We start from the raw sequence: 18,563 nt of genomic DNA, 5'->3' as shown, positions 1-18,563 counted from the left end.
TTCTTTTTTAATAGAATATGAGTAAAAACACTTAAGTTATTGCCTCAAAAAATTTCAGTTTATAAGCAACTGTATTATATGCATAATACACTTGAAAGATATACAGGCAACCCCTGTATAACACGGTATTTTTTAGATTTTGTGTGTGGGGGGGGGGGTACCCTACTACAGTAGACTTTCAGAATAACTGCACCCTCAGGATTCAAGATGCCATTATTTCGATTTTGCTGTTATCTAGAAAGTTTTATTTTTAATATACTGTATATAGGTAGAAACAATGAGGCTAAATAAGAAATAGAGATTAAGAAAGCAATTTTATTAACTGCACATAACAAACAAACATCTTGACGTTCCAATGTTATATTCTGCCATTAATACACTCCTACTTATGCCTGTTCTATTATTATTATATCAAGTTTGTCACTAAGCTTTAATGGTCTCAATTATTCTTTTTTAACTTCTCTGTATGAGATTATTAACTTTAGGAGCCATAGTTAGGGGTTTTTAATTTAAAATAAATGTAAAACAGTGCTATAATCCATGATATCAGTAGAGAATTCACTTTTAAAATGGTGAATTTAAACAAAAGAGTAATCAGTCTACTGTATTATGTTGGATGTAATTTTTCAACATTTCCATTCTTTTTTGTGAATCCCTGCTGTTGACTCGCTAGTTGTTATGCAAAAAAATATATATATTGGGAAATCCCCCTGTTAGGTTTGTGCTTGTTTGAGACCATAAAAAATTGACTTTGAAGCGTGCAGTTCGTGACCTTTAAGGTTTTTGTAAGGTTATTTTGGTTTCTATTTGATAGCATATAATTTTTTTTTTTCCAGGTATGTATTACTGAACTTGGTTGTTAAGAATAGTATTGGAATAATTTATTTGTTGTGAATTAAATTCCAGCCCTAAATTTTTCCTAAGGAAAGTAAAAAAGCACTGCTCAAAAGAAACTATTTCTCTAGAATCAAAGATACAAATTTTGGATAGTCAAAAAATGGGAAAAGCTATCATATGTTGCAAAACGTTTGAATTTAAATGAAACAACAATCCAGACCATTACATAAAATGAACAGAAAATTATAACTGCTGTTGCTGCAGGATCTTTCATTTCTGCAAATATGACAGTTCGTTCCCAAGCACAAATAACTGAGAAAATGGAAACACCACTTTCTCAGTTATTTGTGATTTGGATTGACAATTGAAGCAAAAAACAGATCCCATTAGACGGCAATATAATTAAACAAAAGGCTCTAAAAATTTATAACCATTTAAAAGAATATGGATAATCTTCTATTAACCCAGAGTTTGTTGCCAGTAAAGATTGGTTTGAGCGATTTAAAAACCACTTTTCATTAAATAACATAAGAATTAAAGGGAAAAGTGCATCAGCTGATAATGAAGCTGTGAAGAAGTATGCAGAAGGATTTCAAAAAATTATTGAAAAGCATGGATACACAAAACATCAAGTTTTCAATGCCGATGAGACAGGTTTTTTGTGGAAAAAAAAATGCCCAACAGAATGTTTATCTCAAAAAAAGAGAAAACTGCACCAGGTTTTAAGGCATCAAAAGATCACGTAACACATCAGGAGATTACATGATAAAACCTATGCTAGTTTATAGATCCTCTAAGCCTCATGCAACGAAAGGTGTAAATAAAAATGTGTTACTGGTATACCGAAAAGCAAATAAAAAAGATTGCCGATTTATTTAAAGAATGGTTTCTAAATTGTTTTGTGCCAGCTGTGAAAATCTATTTAAAGTGAAAAAAATCTAGATTTCAAAGTTTTATTACTATTGGATAACACACCAGGCCATCCAAAAAATTTAAGTTGTCCAAATGCTGATGTTCCTACCACCTAATACAATTTCTTTAATTCAGCCATTAGATCAGGGCATTATATCTACCTTTAAAACTCATTACATCAGAAAATCGTTACAATGGATTTTGGAAAAATTTTTCAATTGTGGACTGTATCGGAATCATAGCTTTATCACTCAAAGAAGTAAAACCGTCAACATTAAATGCATGTTGGAAAAATGTATGGCAAGAGTCAGTTCAGTCAGGATTTATGGTCGAACTGGCAGAAAAATAAATCAATGCGATAGTAGAACTTGCTAAGACAGTAGGACGGGAAGGTTTTGATGATATGGCTACTGAAGATGTTGAAAAATTACTGGTAGAAAAAGAGGCTGGCGAAGCAGATTTGATGGAAATGGCATCAGAGGTAAACCAAATCAATTCAGAAGATGATAGCACAGATAAACTTAACCAAGCAATTAGAATCTTATTTTTTGAATGCCGATCCTTCAACTGAAAGAAGCACAAAGTTCAAAAGAGATCTTCAAAAATGCTAAGCTCCATTACCATGAAATTTACACAAGCGCATGAAAGAAGGCACACGAAAGTAATTAACAGTTTAGTTTCTTCCAATGCAAAGTTAACGTTGAAATTGCTGCTCATGACCATGGATATTTTATGCAAATCTTTCTTTAACAACACTGCACCTTGAATTGAGTATGGCAGAAAAACAAAATAAAGTCAATTATATCACGAATATCACTGTTAGAAGAAATCTAGACAACCATTGTAAGTATCACTTGGCCTTTGGGTAACAAGCACTCCGCTGTACATATATCGCCAATGGGCCAAACACTGACTGTCGAAGCAGTCGTTTGTCGATAGATGACATCTAAGTATGGTGCAACAATGTGGAGCTTGTCCATTTTGTTGTGATATATTGCATCTCCAGCTGTCCATTTGGTTTCATGCTTGAATTGAATCATGCAATTGAAGTCCGGAATGTTGACACTCGTTACTGTCTAACCAAGTCTCACATAGCAGAAAGATTTGGCATTCTGTGTAACAGTGTTGGTGAGGTCAGCATGGTGCACCCATAGGCTTTGACAGTTGAGTGAGAGAACTGAGAGTTCATTCCTATCATGGATAAATTCAAGCAAGCTGTCCTGTCTTGTTTGTAGCCAATTAGTGCCAAGCCTGGCAAACTCATTTTGTAGATTGATGGTGGATGTAGTGTTTCTCAGGCTGTGGTAGAATCTCGTCACCGGTCAGCAAGATGATTTAAAGTCCATTGATGTCAGTTACGCACGACATAAACCTGTTGCTGTTCATGCCCCTTTTCGTACTCACAAACCAGTATCGAATGTGCCGCCTTGCAACTTGTGAATCATCATCATTGCACAAGATGATATTAGAAGAAAGTGATTTCTTTGGGCACAGATTGTGCAGTTGTTGTTCAACAAAATACTCGAGGTTCGTCTTGCGAGAAGATGGCTGCAGGGTTGATGCTGTTTGCTTGGATGTATTTCTCTACCTTCTTGCGAGCTAACTTTCCGATCTTAGGTGAGGTAGTAAATTCAAGCCACAATCACTGTATTTGCTGCTCTTCGTCGTATTCGATCTTGGATAAATTACCCACGGTGCCATTAGCGAGCCCATCAGTAACGTCCACATTGGTAATGACGATATATGGCTTTCCAATGACCGGTGTGAGCTCATAGGGTAATCCTCCAACATTGATAACCAACATTTTATAGTTTCTGGGAAACAAGTGCTTCTTCCTCTGCGTTTGTGCAACCCACGAAAATGTCTTGCGTGACTGATTCCACTTTCTCCTCCATGGCACTGAGGATCGTGCAGTTGTACTCGTTGATGGAAAATATTTTCACAAGTAGTGTCATATGCCATTAGGGTAGAAGCGATCAGCTTCCTCCCGAGCAAAGAAATGCAACTCAATAAGTTCTTGCTCATTCTAATCTAATTTAGCTCCATTACAGATTTTGGTTAACACAAACGAGAATTCGACGTTAAACTAGCACATTACATGACCGAGCTCGTAGTGTTTGAGGCTGTACCAGAAGTAGGACCAGTGATATGCTGCTTTATTTGTTTATAGATCGCAGTTGTGATGAGTCAGTTGAGCATGGTGAGCTTTAGATCCTCATTCATCTCGCTGTCTGGACGATTGTAAAAGTCTCTCAAGGGGGTTTTCTTCTTGCAATCATGTGACAAGGCTATGCAGGTCATTACTGCATGCTGCGTTAGGGTCGCTGTCATCATCGTCTTGACACATGGCCTTACAAATTCCAACTGTTTTGCAAATGTCCACATCCAATCCATACAATTTATGCTGTTCTAGTATGAGCTCTTAATTGTCATCAGAGATCTTTACATATGCCATCTCTGAGAATATCTGTTTCCTCATTGCAAAATGGAATGTGGTGTTACCATCTTGCACTTGTACTTGAGATTCTGAGCCAAGTCATAGTTTCAATAGCGTATTATGCATGGATACTGTAGTTTCTTGCAGATCATGTTAGTTCTCTGCATGTGTAATTTGCGACAAAGTTGTTGTTATTTGGTTTTTAGGAGCATTAGCAACTAAGGCCATATTGCTCTGGGGATATGCAGTGGTCATTCCCTGACCTTTCCGCATCCTCCATATTTGGTGGGCACTGGCTCGAACCCCAGTCTAATCAAGAAGCATGTGCTACACACTGCTGCTCCTGCCCAGCTGGCTACGGAGGTGCCATTTTGTGACAAAGAATGAGAGTAACATGATCCAGTGGTGTAGTCTCTTCTTGTATTTGTCAAACCAATTCGCTTTCCACATGTCACACGAATCCTCTGCAAGGTTCTCGTCATTCAACTCTTCATTGGACTTCCTCACCCCGTCGCTCAATCGGCCAAACAGTGGGAATTGAAATTACCACACTGAGTGCTCTGACATGGGCTGACAGAGCAAATACCAGGCAGCTTCTTGACTCTTAATCTCGATGCTGTTGAGCATGTCAACGGACAGTTTTCTCATAATTTAACAACAATTTCAAACTATTCCTATTCATTACCGTTCATGACGTAATGATCTGTCACTGTAAACTGCTGATCCCTCACAGTTCATCTTGTTCATGTACTCAACAACATATGCAGCACAAGATAATGAATTGGATGTTGGCATTTGATTTCAAAATTTTACAGACGAACAGGCTGAACATTGTGCCACCTCTCACTCGGTTGACGTTTGAGAAATACCTTTGGCTGATTTATGCAAGTTCTGAGCACATCCAAGTAATGTCATAGGAGTTTACATTGTTCAACCTGAAGAAGGCATCAATGTCAACATAATCGTTATACTCTAGATTTTGCAGCATCTTCTTGGAGTGAGCGACATATTTTACTTTGCATCCATCTTAGGCACGGGCACTAATATAGTCATAGAGCGACAAGGCATGAATAGGGCTTTAAATCAACATCTATCATTTATCGGGCATTATTTTCTCGTAATGTGAATGAAGCTTGATGCTCCCCGAAGCCTAGGTAGCAGCTATAGACAGTAACTTGTTGCTCATTCGAAGGTGTCTTTGTTCTCGCACCAAGGGTTTTTGGGAGCATTATTTAGCCAGAGTAAAATGTGCACAAGTGGCCTATCACAATGTTGAAATTCTATGTGCTTGAGAAAGTTGCCTGTGTAAATCTGACCAAATGGGCTATAATGTTTCGGCTGCAATATGTTCATAATTACATTCACAATCTTGAAGTATATCACAGAAGTTACAGAACCTTCATTCATTAGAGTCGCCTTCTACACGAAGTCCATGTCGCCCACATCATCGTCACTAAATCACACCCACTATTCTGTAACTTGTATAATAGTTGAAGTAATCATGGTCAACTGATTTCATTAGCACTCACAGTCAAGAAAGGCCACAGGTTTACCGAGCTGTCTAATCATAGTGAATAGATTGTGCTTAATTTGAACTCAGTAGTAGGGAGAGTTTGGAATTGTCTTTAGGAAGGCTAAATTATTTTCAATGCAGCTGTTAATATACATTAATCTTTTTTAAGTTCAATCTTTGGATTGGACTTTCTTGCAGGTCAGTTTAGTATCTTTACCTATGTATTTGAAAGCCATCATCAAAGAGGCTCTTGTTCTCAATCTCATCTTCATTGTTACATAAAGGAGATGGTATGGAGTAACACCACATCGGTCAGATAGTCTGAGCTCATTCGTTGCTTGTTATTTGGATTTTAGGAGCATTAGCAACTAAGGTCATATTGCTCCGGGATACGTGGTGATCATTCTCTGACCTTTCCACATCCTCCGTATTTGGTGGTGACGGGCTCGAACCCCGGTCTAATCAAGAAACGTGTGCTACGCACTGCTGCTCCTTCCCACTTGGCTACGGAGGCGCCCGATCATTCGTTGCCATCAGGAACGGAGCTGCAAGTAAATTTTCTCTCAACGTTCTGAATTGTCCAAGATAAATGCTGGGAATGAACAGTTCCTCTGCTTGCTTGTCAAACAATAAGCTCTGTGGTATGTTAGTTTCTCCCGGGGCAATTCTAAGAGATTTATTATTGCTCCGAAATGCTTGCTGTTGGGCGATGAGACTTTTCTCGATTGAAACCACTTCGCTTATGTCATCTTTAGCGTCAAAATACTGAAGACATTGCTGTAAGGTCAAATAGAAATGGAATCTAAAACATTAGATTCCATTTCAGTTTTCCATGTTAAAAATGAATTACAATATACTGTAGGAACTGCAAACATGGTTTCCTGTACATATTTTAAAAACAATTGCATTACTGATCTGAAAGTGGAAAAGACTTCAAAAGCAAATCCAGGCTTCTTTTTAGATGCAAGTTAAATTTACTTTATTTGCAAAAATATTTTAACAATACATGAATAATGCATATGGATAGTGCTATCAGACTATTATCCAAAATATCAGGTAACTGACATTCTGGATAAGCTTTACTTGAATAATTGACATTCAGCTGTAATGCATGACAAACTACTTTAAAGAGTGTGCCTTTACACTAATTTCTGAATGTTAGTTAACTTGATTACTGTGTATAGGTCTTGAGGCCTCATTTTAGGAAGGATGTAGAGTTGCTAGAACGAGTACAAAGAAGGGCAACAAGATTGGTGAGAGGAACAAAGGGGTGCTCATACTAAGAAAGGCTTAAGTCCTGCAAGTTGCAGTGTCTGGAGACTTGGCACCTGCAAGGTGATCTGATTGAGGTGTATAAGGCCTTGAATGGTTTGAGCAGGCTCAATGCTGATAGGATTCTTCTGCTTGCTCAGATTATGAACCTGAGGGGGCATAGATTCAAATTGAGGAAAGACAGTTGTAGAATAGATGTGTGGAAGTTTGTCTTTAGCCAGCAGGTAGTTGATTGCTGGAACAGACTTCCATCTGTTGTTGAGGAAGTTGATAACTTAAATAAATTTAAGGCTGAACTAGACAAACATTTGGAGTGACTGGATGGGTGAAATGGGAAGGGTTTTTTTGGCTGATGCTGTATAAGCTTGCTTTCTTGCATCATATGCCTCAACTAATGTTAATGCTAACTTATTTTTATCATTTTGTGAACATTAAATATTCACAAAATTAAAACATAAGAAAGGAAATTAAGTCTGATTCTACAGATATCAGATTCTCCACATAGCTCCAGGGAAACAGGCAGTGATCTTATCCACATAATGTGTTACTCCAGCCAACCATTAATTTGCACCTAGCTGCTGTCTGGTATTGATGTAGTGCGACTGCATTGAAAACAAATTTTCATGCCCCATAACTTTTTTTTTAGTTACAATATTAATAACGGTCTTTGAAAAAGGTGCAGTGAAAATGAACGGTATTACTTTAAGTATTAGTGAGGACCTGAGAAACTAGAGACTGATTATTCAATGGCTAAGGGATTGTAGATGGATTTGATATGCCTAAACAAACTGTTTCATATTACATAAAGCAAAGAAAAGCTCAAAGAATATGCTCTTCAAATGTCTTTTATGGATTCAGTAATTCAGAAAAAATAAAGTTGCCTCCTCCTCCTTGCTTCCTCCACATTTCATTTCCAACCTTTAAGTGTCTCTTAAACGTACCCATGGTTCTCTACCTAAACGTTTAATTTCTATTTTTGGAACAACTTAATTCAATAGAATCTGCATATACCACATCAACTTTGACCAATACTTAAAACCTTTTAACTTCAACATAGCACTTATGATTTGTGGATTTATTCACAGATTATCGTAACTTGCAGGGTCATGAAAATAGGGGGGTGGTGCATTGGATGTGGTGCATCTAGGGGCCCCAACTGAAGGAACCATCAAAGTCTCAATGTTAATAAACCAGACCCCTTTTGCACCAAGCCCCAAAGTACCTATGCACGGCCCTGATCGTAAGTTTTGAGTAATTTGTTCCATTTCATCATTTCCCTTCATCTCTCAAATCATTTTCTTTCTTTTTATTTATCAATTTCCAATTATTACTATGTTATTTTTAAATGGCATCTTTCTATGTTGCTCCATCCCCCCTCTTTGAAATGAGAGGTCTCTTTGATTACAATATCAAAATAACTTCATCTTTGTAAATAATTTACAATAATGACTAAAACTCTACTGCCAATGCAAGGAGCTCTCTAAGCCCACAAGAGAGCATTACAAAAATAAAACATTTTCACTGAAAAAAACTTACCAGTTTCAGGTGTTTTGGGAGCACTGGAGAGCTCTTCAACATGACTGCTGACATTAGAACTACTGTCACCTTCCACATCACTTTCAATACTTAGTTGTGACTGTCGACCCACAGTGGTTCTCAAAGAGTCCTAGCAGCATATAAAAGGAATTACTATGCTTAGCAAAGTTGACATTTTGGTTACTCCAGTATATACAACTGAATTAACTCTAAAAACAGGATATCAAAGGTATTTAAATAAAGAGTTAGCTGCAAACTTATATGATATACTTTTGAAACAATAGGAGTTAATAATTTATGTAAACACTGATAGATATGTTTCTCTTAAAATTTATTCTGGTAATGACATATTCAGATAACATATAATGATATGTCTATAGAGATATCTGAAAATTTAAAAGTAGAAGAATTCATCTTGGGAAATACTTATAAGTAACAAGTAAAATTCCAAGTATTTTCTCTCCACCTCCCCATAACACTAAGATACTTTTGAATAAACACCTATTTATTCAATTAAAATTAAAGACTGTATCAAGATGAGCATAACTGAATTCTTAAAGAACATACCATTTTCCATGTCTGTAACTGACCCTAGCAAAAGAGAGTGAGCCACCTTTTTACTGAGAATAATAGTGTAGTGGACAGGCAATCTTCTTTGCCTACCCTGGCTCTAGTATTATCACAAGGTTTTCCTTAGTATGAATGAGTGAATAAAGACTACAGTTATGATTAATAGTAAAATTATCTTACTGATAGCTTTCCAGAACTTCCCAAATTTCATTAAAATTGGAACAAAGGAAATCTGGTAATTATTATTTTTTTTCACATCTATCACAAATTATCACATGGACTATTGACATACCAAACACTGGTAGCTAAAGTACTGGATATTATGCTTGTTGTCTCGTGCTAATTGGAGGAACAGAGAACAGGCAATACAGCAGAAATTAAATGTTCTCGGTTTCACACACAGAAGTCATTGCTTTTTTTCATTTCTGTTTTTGTTACAAATCATTACTATTTGCCAATATACTTTAAATGCAATGCACTGCACATATTAACTAACTTGTTATTCTTGCATATCAATGACATTCTTTCACTCTTTTAAGAAATGTGGCAGATATTCAGCCACATCCTTTAAAATCTGATCTGCAGTTCTTTCTCCAATAGTGGAAGAAGGATTGCAGTTAATTCCAATCCTTTTAATATGCTCTTCAACAATAATTAGATTTTTAGAATGGATTAACCTTAAATCCTAACTTTTCCTAGCATAAACTCTTGCACCTGGAATGTGTCTCAAAACCTCTCTAATGTTCTGAACTACAGCAGTGGAGATGTGAGGAAAAGGCATGCAGAACTGTTTTCAATAATGGCATTTTTCCACTGCAGAAGCTGTGATAGCAGAAAGAACTACTGTGAAAACGGCATGCAATAAATCACTCCACCAGAAGTGATTGTGGGGAAAGAGAATAACTGTTTTACCTCTTTGGTTTTTGTTTGTATGTCATTTCAGTAAATTAATGCAGAGGATGGGAATATGATTTCCGTCAAGTATTAACACATTACCACAACTAAAGATAGTCCCTAATGCAATCCATTGTCTTTAGGATAACGAATAATTCTTACATTTACCCAAACCACTGAAATGTTAATTTTGCTCCCATATTGTTGATTTTCAATAACAATCATACTTACATCTGGAGATTCTTCTTCAGCATCTTCTACTGTTTCCACCACCTCTGCCTTGTACTCACTTATCAAATCCCTCAGTGGTTTGCCATCAGTTGCATTTGCAATAAAGGGATGCTTATAAAAAGAAACAAATATTACAAAAATATAAAACGAATAATACTCTTACTTCACACTAACATAAAAATTCAAACTAAAGTATCTGTATATAAACATATTTTAATTTCCCACAGAAAATTTTTTTTTAAAAAATAATCAATCTGAATTCATATACTATGATATTATGCTGGCCCGTAGTGTGGAGCATCAACATATTGTTAATGGTAACACAGCTATACTTTCTCCTTAGATTTTTGTCTAAACATAATTCTTGTCCTGACATTAAAGCAAATGATTTACACATTTTTTGCTCATTAGTTCAAAAAAGGATCTTTGAAGTCTTTTTCTTTAAGGTTCCTTGCCTTATTTTTTACAGCTGCAATACATTTTGCTTAATTAGTAAATCATCACTTTAATGTGTTGCTTGTTTGGAAAAAAAAAAGTCACATTGCAAAAGGTGATCATGTATCGTAAGAGTGTTTGTAAATGTATTTAGAAATTGTCACAGCACGAGTAGTAACATTCTCATGGAGTAGTTCCCATTTTTTTCCTAGCCTATAGGTCAGGTCTCATGCTTCTGATTGCATTAAGTATTAATGATTTCTAAATACACAGTTATCTAAGGAGGTCATAAAGTATTGTTGTTGTATTTGGGTTTTCTGGCACAAGGGCCTCTTGGGCCATATTGTGCCTGTTCGATATTTGCTTATCACAAATTTCTCATGTTATTGTGATCATAGGCTGTTATAGAGATTTATCTGTTTCAAATACGTAAACAGTTCCTCCAAATTTGCATCATTGCCAAGAATCTGCAATAAGGTTATTGGTTCCTTCAAATGGGATAGGGAGGTAAAGGTTGATTTTCTGGTAGTTGAAAGTTGGGGACATTCAATGAGAATATGATATATTGTCAACTGCGACTGGCACAACAAACACTGAGGAGGGTTCTCTCCCATAAGCAAATACAGATGAGTTGGATGTGAATGTCCGATGCGGAGCCTTGCTAGAATTACTTCTTGTCGCCTGCTTTTCCTGATACTAGATGTCCACAATTTTGGCTCTTTTTTTTATCTGCAGCAGTTTATTATTTATTTGAGCTTTCCAGAGGTCAGACCATTGCTTCCTACATGATGTTTCAATGATGGATTTGTAGTCGGTGTAGGGCACTGTTTGTTGCCTGGAAGTGCTTGAGTCAGGGTGTTTAGCAGCAGCGTCTGCTTGTTCATTACCTGGAATGCTTGCATGACCAGGTATCCAGCAGAAGGTAACCTTCTGGTTGGCTTTTTTACAGTAAAATAACTTGGACCGTATCTCTTTAAGAATCGGATGAGAGGGCGACGTGGTAGTTTGAATGGCAGTGACTGAGCTTAAGGAGTCTGTGTATATCAGAGATTGCTTTATACAGCTGTTGTGTATTCTATCTAGAGCTAGTTTAATTGCAAATAATTCTGCAGTATAGATAGTACATTCCGTAGGAAGAGACACAGCAACTGAAAAGGCAGAAAAAATTGCTGCAGCACCAACGGCTGCATCTGTTTTGGAGCCATCAGTATAGATAGGTTCTTTATCTGAGTTTTCCAACAAATGAGTTTTATGGAGCTGTTGATAGTTTATATTTGCCACAGAGGATTTTCCCCATCTTGAAAAGAAATTGTCGCAGAGAGGTGAGAATTCAGTCCAGGGAGTTTCAGGTGTAGCAAGGTCTTGGAATATGTTGTGAAATTTAAGATCCCAACTGATCATGAGTTCTTGCAGTCGAATCCCTGCGGGGCGATTTTCATTAGGCTTATTGTGATATAATTCAACATACTGAGGATCAAACAGGTACTGCCAGCTAGGGTGGAATGGCATGCTTTTAATTTTTGCTGCATAATTACACAATAAGGATTTTCTCCTGAGATGCAAAGGGGGTTCATTTGCCTCAATATACAGGCTGTGGACCGGAGATGTTCTGAAGGCTCCCACAGCTGTCCTAAGAGCACTATGCTGTATGGTGTTCAGACGTAATAGTGAATTTTTCCTAGCAGAGTCATAGACAGGTGATCCATAATCTAATCGTGATCTTATTAAAGCTCTATACAGATGAAGGAGAGAGCTTCTGTCAGCACCCCAGGACTTAGCAGAGACTGCTCGCAGGATGTTCAGTTTTTTAAGACATGTAGTTCGAAGGAAAGCAATATGTGAAACAAAATTAAGTTTGTTATCTAAATATAACCCCAACAGAAGGAAATTGTTAGTGACAGGAATCAGGTTGTTTTTTAAAAATATTTCTGGATCCAGGTGAAGTTTGCATTTTTTACAAAAATGAATTGCACTAGATTTCTTTTCTGATAGGGAATAGCCATTCCACAATGCCCATGATTCAATTTTAGCGATGGAAATTTGAAGTTGTCTTTCAATGGTGTTCATGGTTTGGGATTGACAAGAAACGAGGTCATCAGCGAACATATACGATTCTACTGTATTAGGTACATCCTGTGTCATGTTTGTAATTCTTATTGAAAATAATGTCGGACTAAGAATGGACCCCTGAGGAACACCCTCCTCTTGTTCAAATGATTTAGATAAATTGTTCATGTATCTAACCTGAAATGTTCTGTGGCATAGGAAGTTTTGTATAAAGTGGGCTAAATGACCTCTCAAGCCAAAAGAATGAAGATCTTGAAGTACACCGTATCGCCAGGTGTTATCAAAGGCTTTCTCAATATCAAGATTGATCATGACCAGATGTTGTCCCCTTATGATGGCATTTCGGATGTTTGCTTCTGCTTTTATCATTACATCTAATGTGGACCGGTTCTTTCGAAACCCATACTGATTGTTATTTTGCAAGTTGTTAGTTTCCAGGAACCACGTTAGCCGCCTGTGAACCATTTTTTCCAAGACTTTGCCTAAGCAGCTGGTCAGTGAAATCGGCCTGTAATTATGTGGAAAGCTGCAATCCTTTCCTGGCTTTGGAAAGGCTAGTATAATTGAGTGACGCCAGGAGTTTGGGTAAGTATTTTCTAGAAATATTCGATTGTAATATTTTAACAATACCCTTTTTGTTCTGTTGTTTAGTTGGCTTATCATGACGTAGTAGATCCCATCTGGACCAGCAGCACTACTGGAAGTTTTATTGAGCGCCCCTAAAAGTTCTGTTAATGTAAATGGCTGGTTGTACGGGTGTGAAACTCTAGTGGAGAAATTGATCTTATGCTGCTCTGATGATTTTTTAATTTTCTGAAAGATTGGGTTGTAGGTGGATACACCTGATATACTGGCAAATGATTCGGCTAAGGCATTTGCAATTTCTGCCGGAGAGGACAACTCCTTTCCTTTGCAGTTTAATATTGAGGCCGGGCACTGGACATATTTGCCATCAATTGTTTGTATTTTCTTCCAGATGAGTCTGATATCTGTGTCCTTGTTTATACTAGAGGAAAAGCTAATCCATGCTTCTCTTTTTGCTTTCCTTCTTATTTGGAGGAACTTGGCTTTCATTCTTTTAAAACTAATTAGGTTACTGGTTGTGGGGAATTTGCGGAACAAATTCCAAGCCCTATTTTTTTCATGTTTAGCGTATGTACAATCCGGATTCCACCAGTAATTATTGTGTTTGCGTTTTCCAGGCAAGGACTTTGGTATTGTAGAGTTGGCAACTTGTAATATTTGATTAGTTATATGTTGTGTGACATAATCTATGGGTTGAAGTTGAATTATTTCATCATCTAACTGAACATTTGAAGCATATTCATTCCAGTGTGCCCTACGAAATTTCCATTTGGAGTAACCGGGCAAAGGGGAGTTTACCCGTGTTTGCAGCTTGCAGAGAATTGGTAGATGATCACTATTTAGTGGATTTTCAAGAACAGACCACTCCGTATTAGTACATATGGAGGGAGAGCAGATTGAAAGGTCTATTGCACTCATGGATCCTGTAGAAAAATGTATATAGGTAGGCTCTCCAGTATTCAAAAGGGTAAGTTGGCACACATCGAGAAGATTTTCTATTTGTTTACCTCTTTTGTCGATTGTTGGAGATCCCCACAGCGAGTGATGAGCATTGAAGTCTAAGAGTAAATAGAAAGGAGGTGGTAGCTGGTCTATCAGATTTTCTAGATTTTCTGAGGAGATTGAGGAATTTGGGGGAATATATATAGATGCTATTGTAATAGTCATGCCAATTTCTGCACGCATTGCCACTACCTCAAAAGGAGTCTGAAGAGCAACAGGTTTAGATGGAATATTATTTCTAACAAGAACCGCCACGCCTCCACGGGCCGGCGAGTCAATACTCCTATCTCTTCTGAACATGGTATAATTTTTAATGGTAGGACACACTTGTGGATTTAAATAGGTTTCTTGTAGGGATATACATGCTGGTTCATAGCGGTTTACGAGATCATGCAAGTCATCTTTTGCATTAGTGAAAGAGATTCTTGCACTGCTTCTATTAGAATGAGCAGAAGCCTGAAAAACAAGATGCATGGTATTTCAGAGACTGCTGGGAGCCATTGCGGTACAAGTAAACACATGGGTTGTGTTAGGGTAGCTAAGAATAGAAACAGGTGCAGGTATACTTGCGTGTACACAAATGCTAGGAGTTTAGTAAATAAATTTGATGAATTTGAGGTATTGCTCAAAACATCGAAGGCAGATATTGTTGGGATATCAGAGACGTGGTGTCACACAGATATAAGGGATGCAGAACTGCAATTTGGGGAGTACAACATTTACAGAAAGGATAGACAGGATAGGAAGGGGGGAGGAGTTATGCTATTAGTTAAGAAACACATAAAAACCAAGGAAGTGAAGCCAGTCGACATCGCTGGACAGTGCAGTGTGGAGTCAGTTTGGTGTGACATAAACATTGGGAGATCAAAATTGAGAGTAAGAGTGTGCTATAGGCCTAATGACTCTGATGAGTATAATAAGGAACTGTACAGGGAAATAGAGTGGGCCAGTAAATCAGAGTGTCTTATAATGGGAGATTTTAATTTCCCAGATACTGACTGGAATTTGGGGGCTGGTTACTCACACACTAGCAGGGCTTTTGTGGATTTATTGGATGATTGTTTTCTACATCAGCATGTTCGGGAGGCAACTAGAGGGAGTAATACTCTTGATTTGATTATCAGCAGTGATTCTTCATGCATTAAGAATCTGCAGATGAATGAACCACTAGGTGGCAGTGATCACAGTGTGCTGAAGTGGGATTTACTCAAAGAGGTAACTACCATTAGGGGTAAAGGGAAGGGTTATTGCTTCCGTAAAGGCGACTACGATGAACTGAGACAGTATTTAAATTCTATACAGTGGGACCAACTGATGATGTTACCAACAGCAAATTCAAAATGGGAAGCATTCAAAGAACTCATCTTGGAAGCTACTAGGCTTTACATACCAACTAAGAAATATTGTTCAAGGTTTAGGCCAAAATGGATGTCAGATGAACTAATGAGGTATATGGCAGAGAAGAAAAATGCATGGGATACATACAAATTAACACATGACACAGAAGCCTATGATAGATACAAGTTGATATGCAACCAAGTTACAAAGGAGGTTAGGCAGGCGAAGGCAGATTACGAGAAATCCTTGGCAAGGGATGCAAAGAAAAACAGCAAAGAGTTCTTTACTTATGTAAACTCTAGAAGGAAGGGGATGAATCAGATTGGTCCACTTGATATTGATGGGTCAAGTGTTGATGATCCTGCTCAGGTAGCCAACAAACTAAATGAATATTTTGCATCGACATTCACACATGAGTTATTCAGCGAGGGGAATGCCAGAGGTGTATTCAACTCTGGCAGTAAGCTACAGAATCTTGAAATAACTGGGAGTAAAGTGGAGGAGAAACTGTTGAAGATAAACACAAGAAAGGCATGGGATGGATGGGATGGGATCTATCCAGTTATATTAAAGGAGGCAGCAAAGGAAGTAAGCAAACCCTTAGCCATAATTATGAGAGCTTCCTTGGACTCAGGGGAGGTACCCATAGACTGGAAATGTGCAAATGTGACCCCAATTCACAAAGGAGGATCAAAGGCTGACACAAGTAATTATAGACCTGTGAGCTTAACTTCTGTTCCAGGAAAATTAATGGAGGCACTGGTTAAAGAAGCACTGCAGGATCATTTAGACAAGACTTCAGTTATAGCTCAGACACAGCATGGTTTTGTTAAGGGGAAGTCTTGCCTGACCAACTTGATTGGATACTATGATGCAGTCACAAAAGAACTGGATGCAAATAACTTTGATATTATATACTTGGATCTTAGAAAGGCTTTTGATACTGTTGCACATGGAAGACTGCTACACAAATTGGAGCAGTGTGACATTGGAGGCAAATTGCTGCTATGGATAAAGGGGTGGTTGAGGGGGAGAAGACAGAGAGTGGTAATCAATGGACACTGCTCATCGTGGACTGATGTTATTAGTGGAGTCCCTCAGGGCTCAGTGTTGGGTCCATTATTGTTTTCTGTATTTATAAATGATATTGATGATGGTATATCCGGCTTAATGTCCAAGTTTGCAGACGATACAAAGGTTGGCAGGGTTGTCAAGGACACTACGGACACTATGCTGCTGCAACAGGATCTGGAAAGGTTGAGCAGATGGGCTGAGAGGTGGCAAATGAAGTTTAACATTGACAAATGTAAAGTACTACACATAGGAAACAGCAACCCCAGAGCAACGTATCAACTCTGTGGTACTGCACTGACAGTGGTGGAGAATGAAAGGGACTTAGGGGTGGTTGTGCAGGCAGATATGAAGTTCTCTGAGCAGTGCAGACGGGCTGCAAGAGTAGCTCATGGAGTATTGTCAATGATATACAGGAATTTTTCCAGCAGGGATAAGGAGGTGATTATTCCATTGTATAAAGCGATGGTCAGGCCACACCTAGAGTACTGTATACAGGTCTGGAGGCCTCATTTCAAGAAGGATGTAAAGCTGCTGGAACGAGTACAGAGAAGGGCAACAAGATTAGTGAATGGAACAAAGGGGTGCTCTTACGAAGAAAGGCTTAAGTTTTGCAAATTACAGTGTCTGGAGACTAGGCACCAGCGAGGTGATCTGATAGAGGTGTATAAAGCCTTGAATGGTTTAAGCATGCTCAATGCTGATGGGATTCTTCCTCTAGCTCAGAAAAATCACCTTAGAGGGCATAAATTCAAATTGAGGAAAGACAGATGTAGGATAGACGTGCGGAAATTTGCCTTTAGCCAGCGGGTGGTTGGTTGGTGGAACAGACTTCCATCCCTTGTGGTGGAGGTTGATAGCCTAAATAAGTTTAAGGCTCAGCTGGACAGGTATTTTGAACGAACAGAGGGGTGAAGTGGAAGTGGGCTTTTTTTTTTTTTTTTTTTTTTTTTGGCTCATGCTGCATAAGCTTGCTCTCTTGCATCAAATGCCTCTACTAATGCTAACTAATGCTAATGCTAATTACGAAAGCCTCTACAATTCCACTGAAGAATTCTTTCCATTATGCGTTCTTGTTAGTTGTTTTTGCTTCTGACAGTTTTTTGGTTGTAGCTTGTTTATACCTCTATTTTTACTTTGTCTTTCTTAGGAAAGAAAGGACGTGTTGTGTCCATCTCATCAGTTGCGTGGAGTTCTAAAATTCCATTATCTGAATTTTTCTCCTGATCAATATCCATTTCCGTTGAAATCCGTGGATGCACCATTGGGGTTTCTGTAGCTTTTGGTTTCATTGTTGACGCATCGGCTGGAATGGAGATTGGAGTATTGCTGGCTTGTTCAGTTGTTTGTTGTGAAGGACACTGTTTGGGAGAAGTGAGTATGGATCGTGCCCAATTCGCGATAGATGTATTAGGAGGAACTGTAACGTCCGTTTGGATACTTACTGATTGCACCTGTTTGGCAGCTGTGGCATACGTACGCTTTGGCTCCATTTTGATTATTTCTCTTCTCGCCTCTGAATAAGTGACTTTGTTTTCCACTTTATATTTCCGTATCTTTTTCCCTTGCTTCCATAGTTCGCATATTTTGGAGATTACCTTTACAATTTGGGCAATTAGGAGTGGTAGCATTGCAATCGGATTGGTTGTGGTCTTTCGATCTGCAGTTAAAACATATTGCCTCACCTCTACATGCAGTCTGAGAGTGTCCATATTTTTGGCACTTATAGCACCTGATTGGGTTTGGGATGTAGGGTCAGACACGGCAATGGAGATAGCCTGCTTTGACAGATGTTGGTAAGATGGGAGAGCTAAAAGTGAGGATTATGCTCCTTGTTGGAATGAGAGTACCATCTTTATGAGT

At 38.1% G+C, this 18,563-nt stretch overlaps 1 protein-coding gene across 2 annotated transcripts in view; it reads right to left on the bottom strand.

Moving 5' to 3' along the window:
- The window catches only part of LOC150089647 (serine/threonine-protein kinase 10-like), a 218,350-nt gene that overhangs the window by 124,242 nt on the left and 75,545 nt on the right, over positions 1-18,563 (bottom strand). For both annotated transcript variants that reach the window (XM_090389579.1, XM_090389580.1), the window contains exons 7-8: positions 10,203-10,313; positions 8,508-8,637 (exon numbers count right to left, since the gene is read on the bottom strand). In XM_090389579.1, coding sequence (XP_090245705.1) covers positions 8,508-8,637; positions 10,203-10,313 — 241 coding nt within the window. The remainder of the gene's footprint in view (positions 1-8,507; positions 8,638-10,202; positions 10,314-18,563) is intronic.

The sequence above is a fragment of the Mastigoproctus giganteus genome, chromosome 2 (genome assembly GCF_048544385.1).
Source record: "Mastigoproctus giganteus isolate SK-2022 chromosome 2, ASM4854438v1, whole genome shotgun sequence".
Lineage (NCBI taxonomy): Eukaryota > Metazoa > Arthropoda > Arachnida > Uropygi > Thelyphonidae > Mastigoproctus > Mastigoproctus giganteus.
The sequence above is the reverse complement of the archived record's forward strand: the minus strand, read 5'-3'. Positions and strand labels throughout refer to the sequence as shown.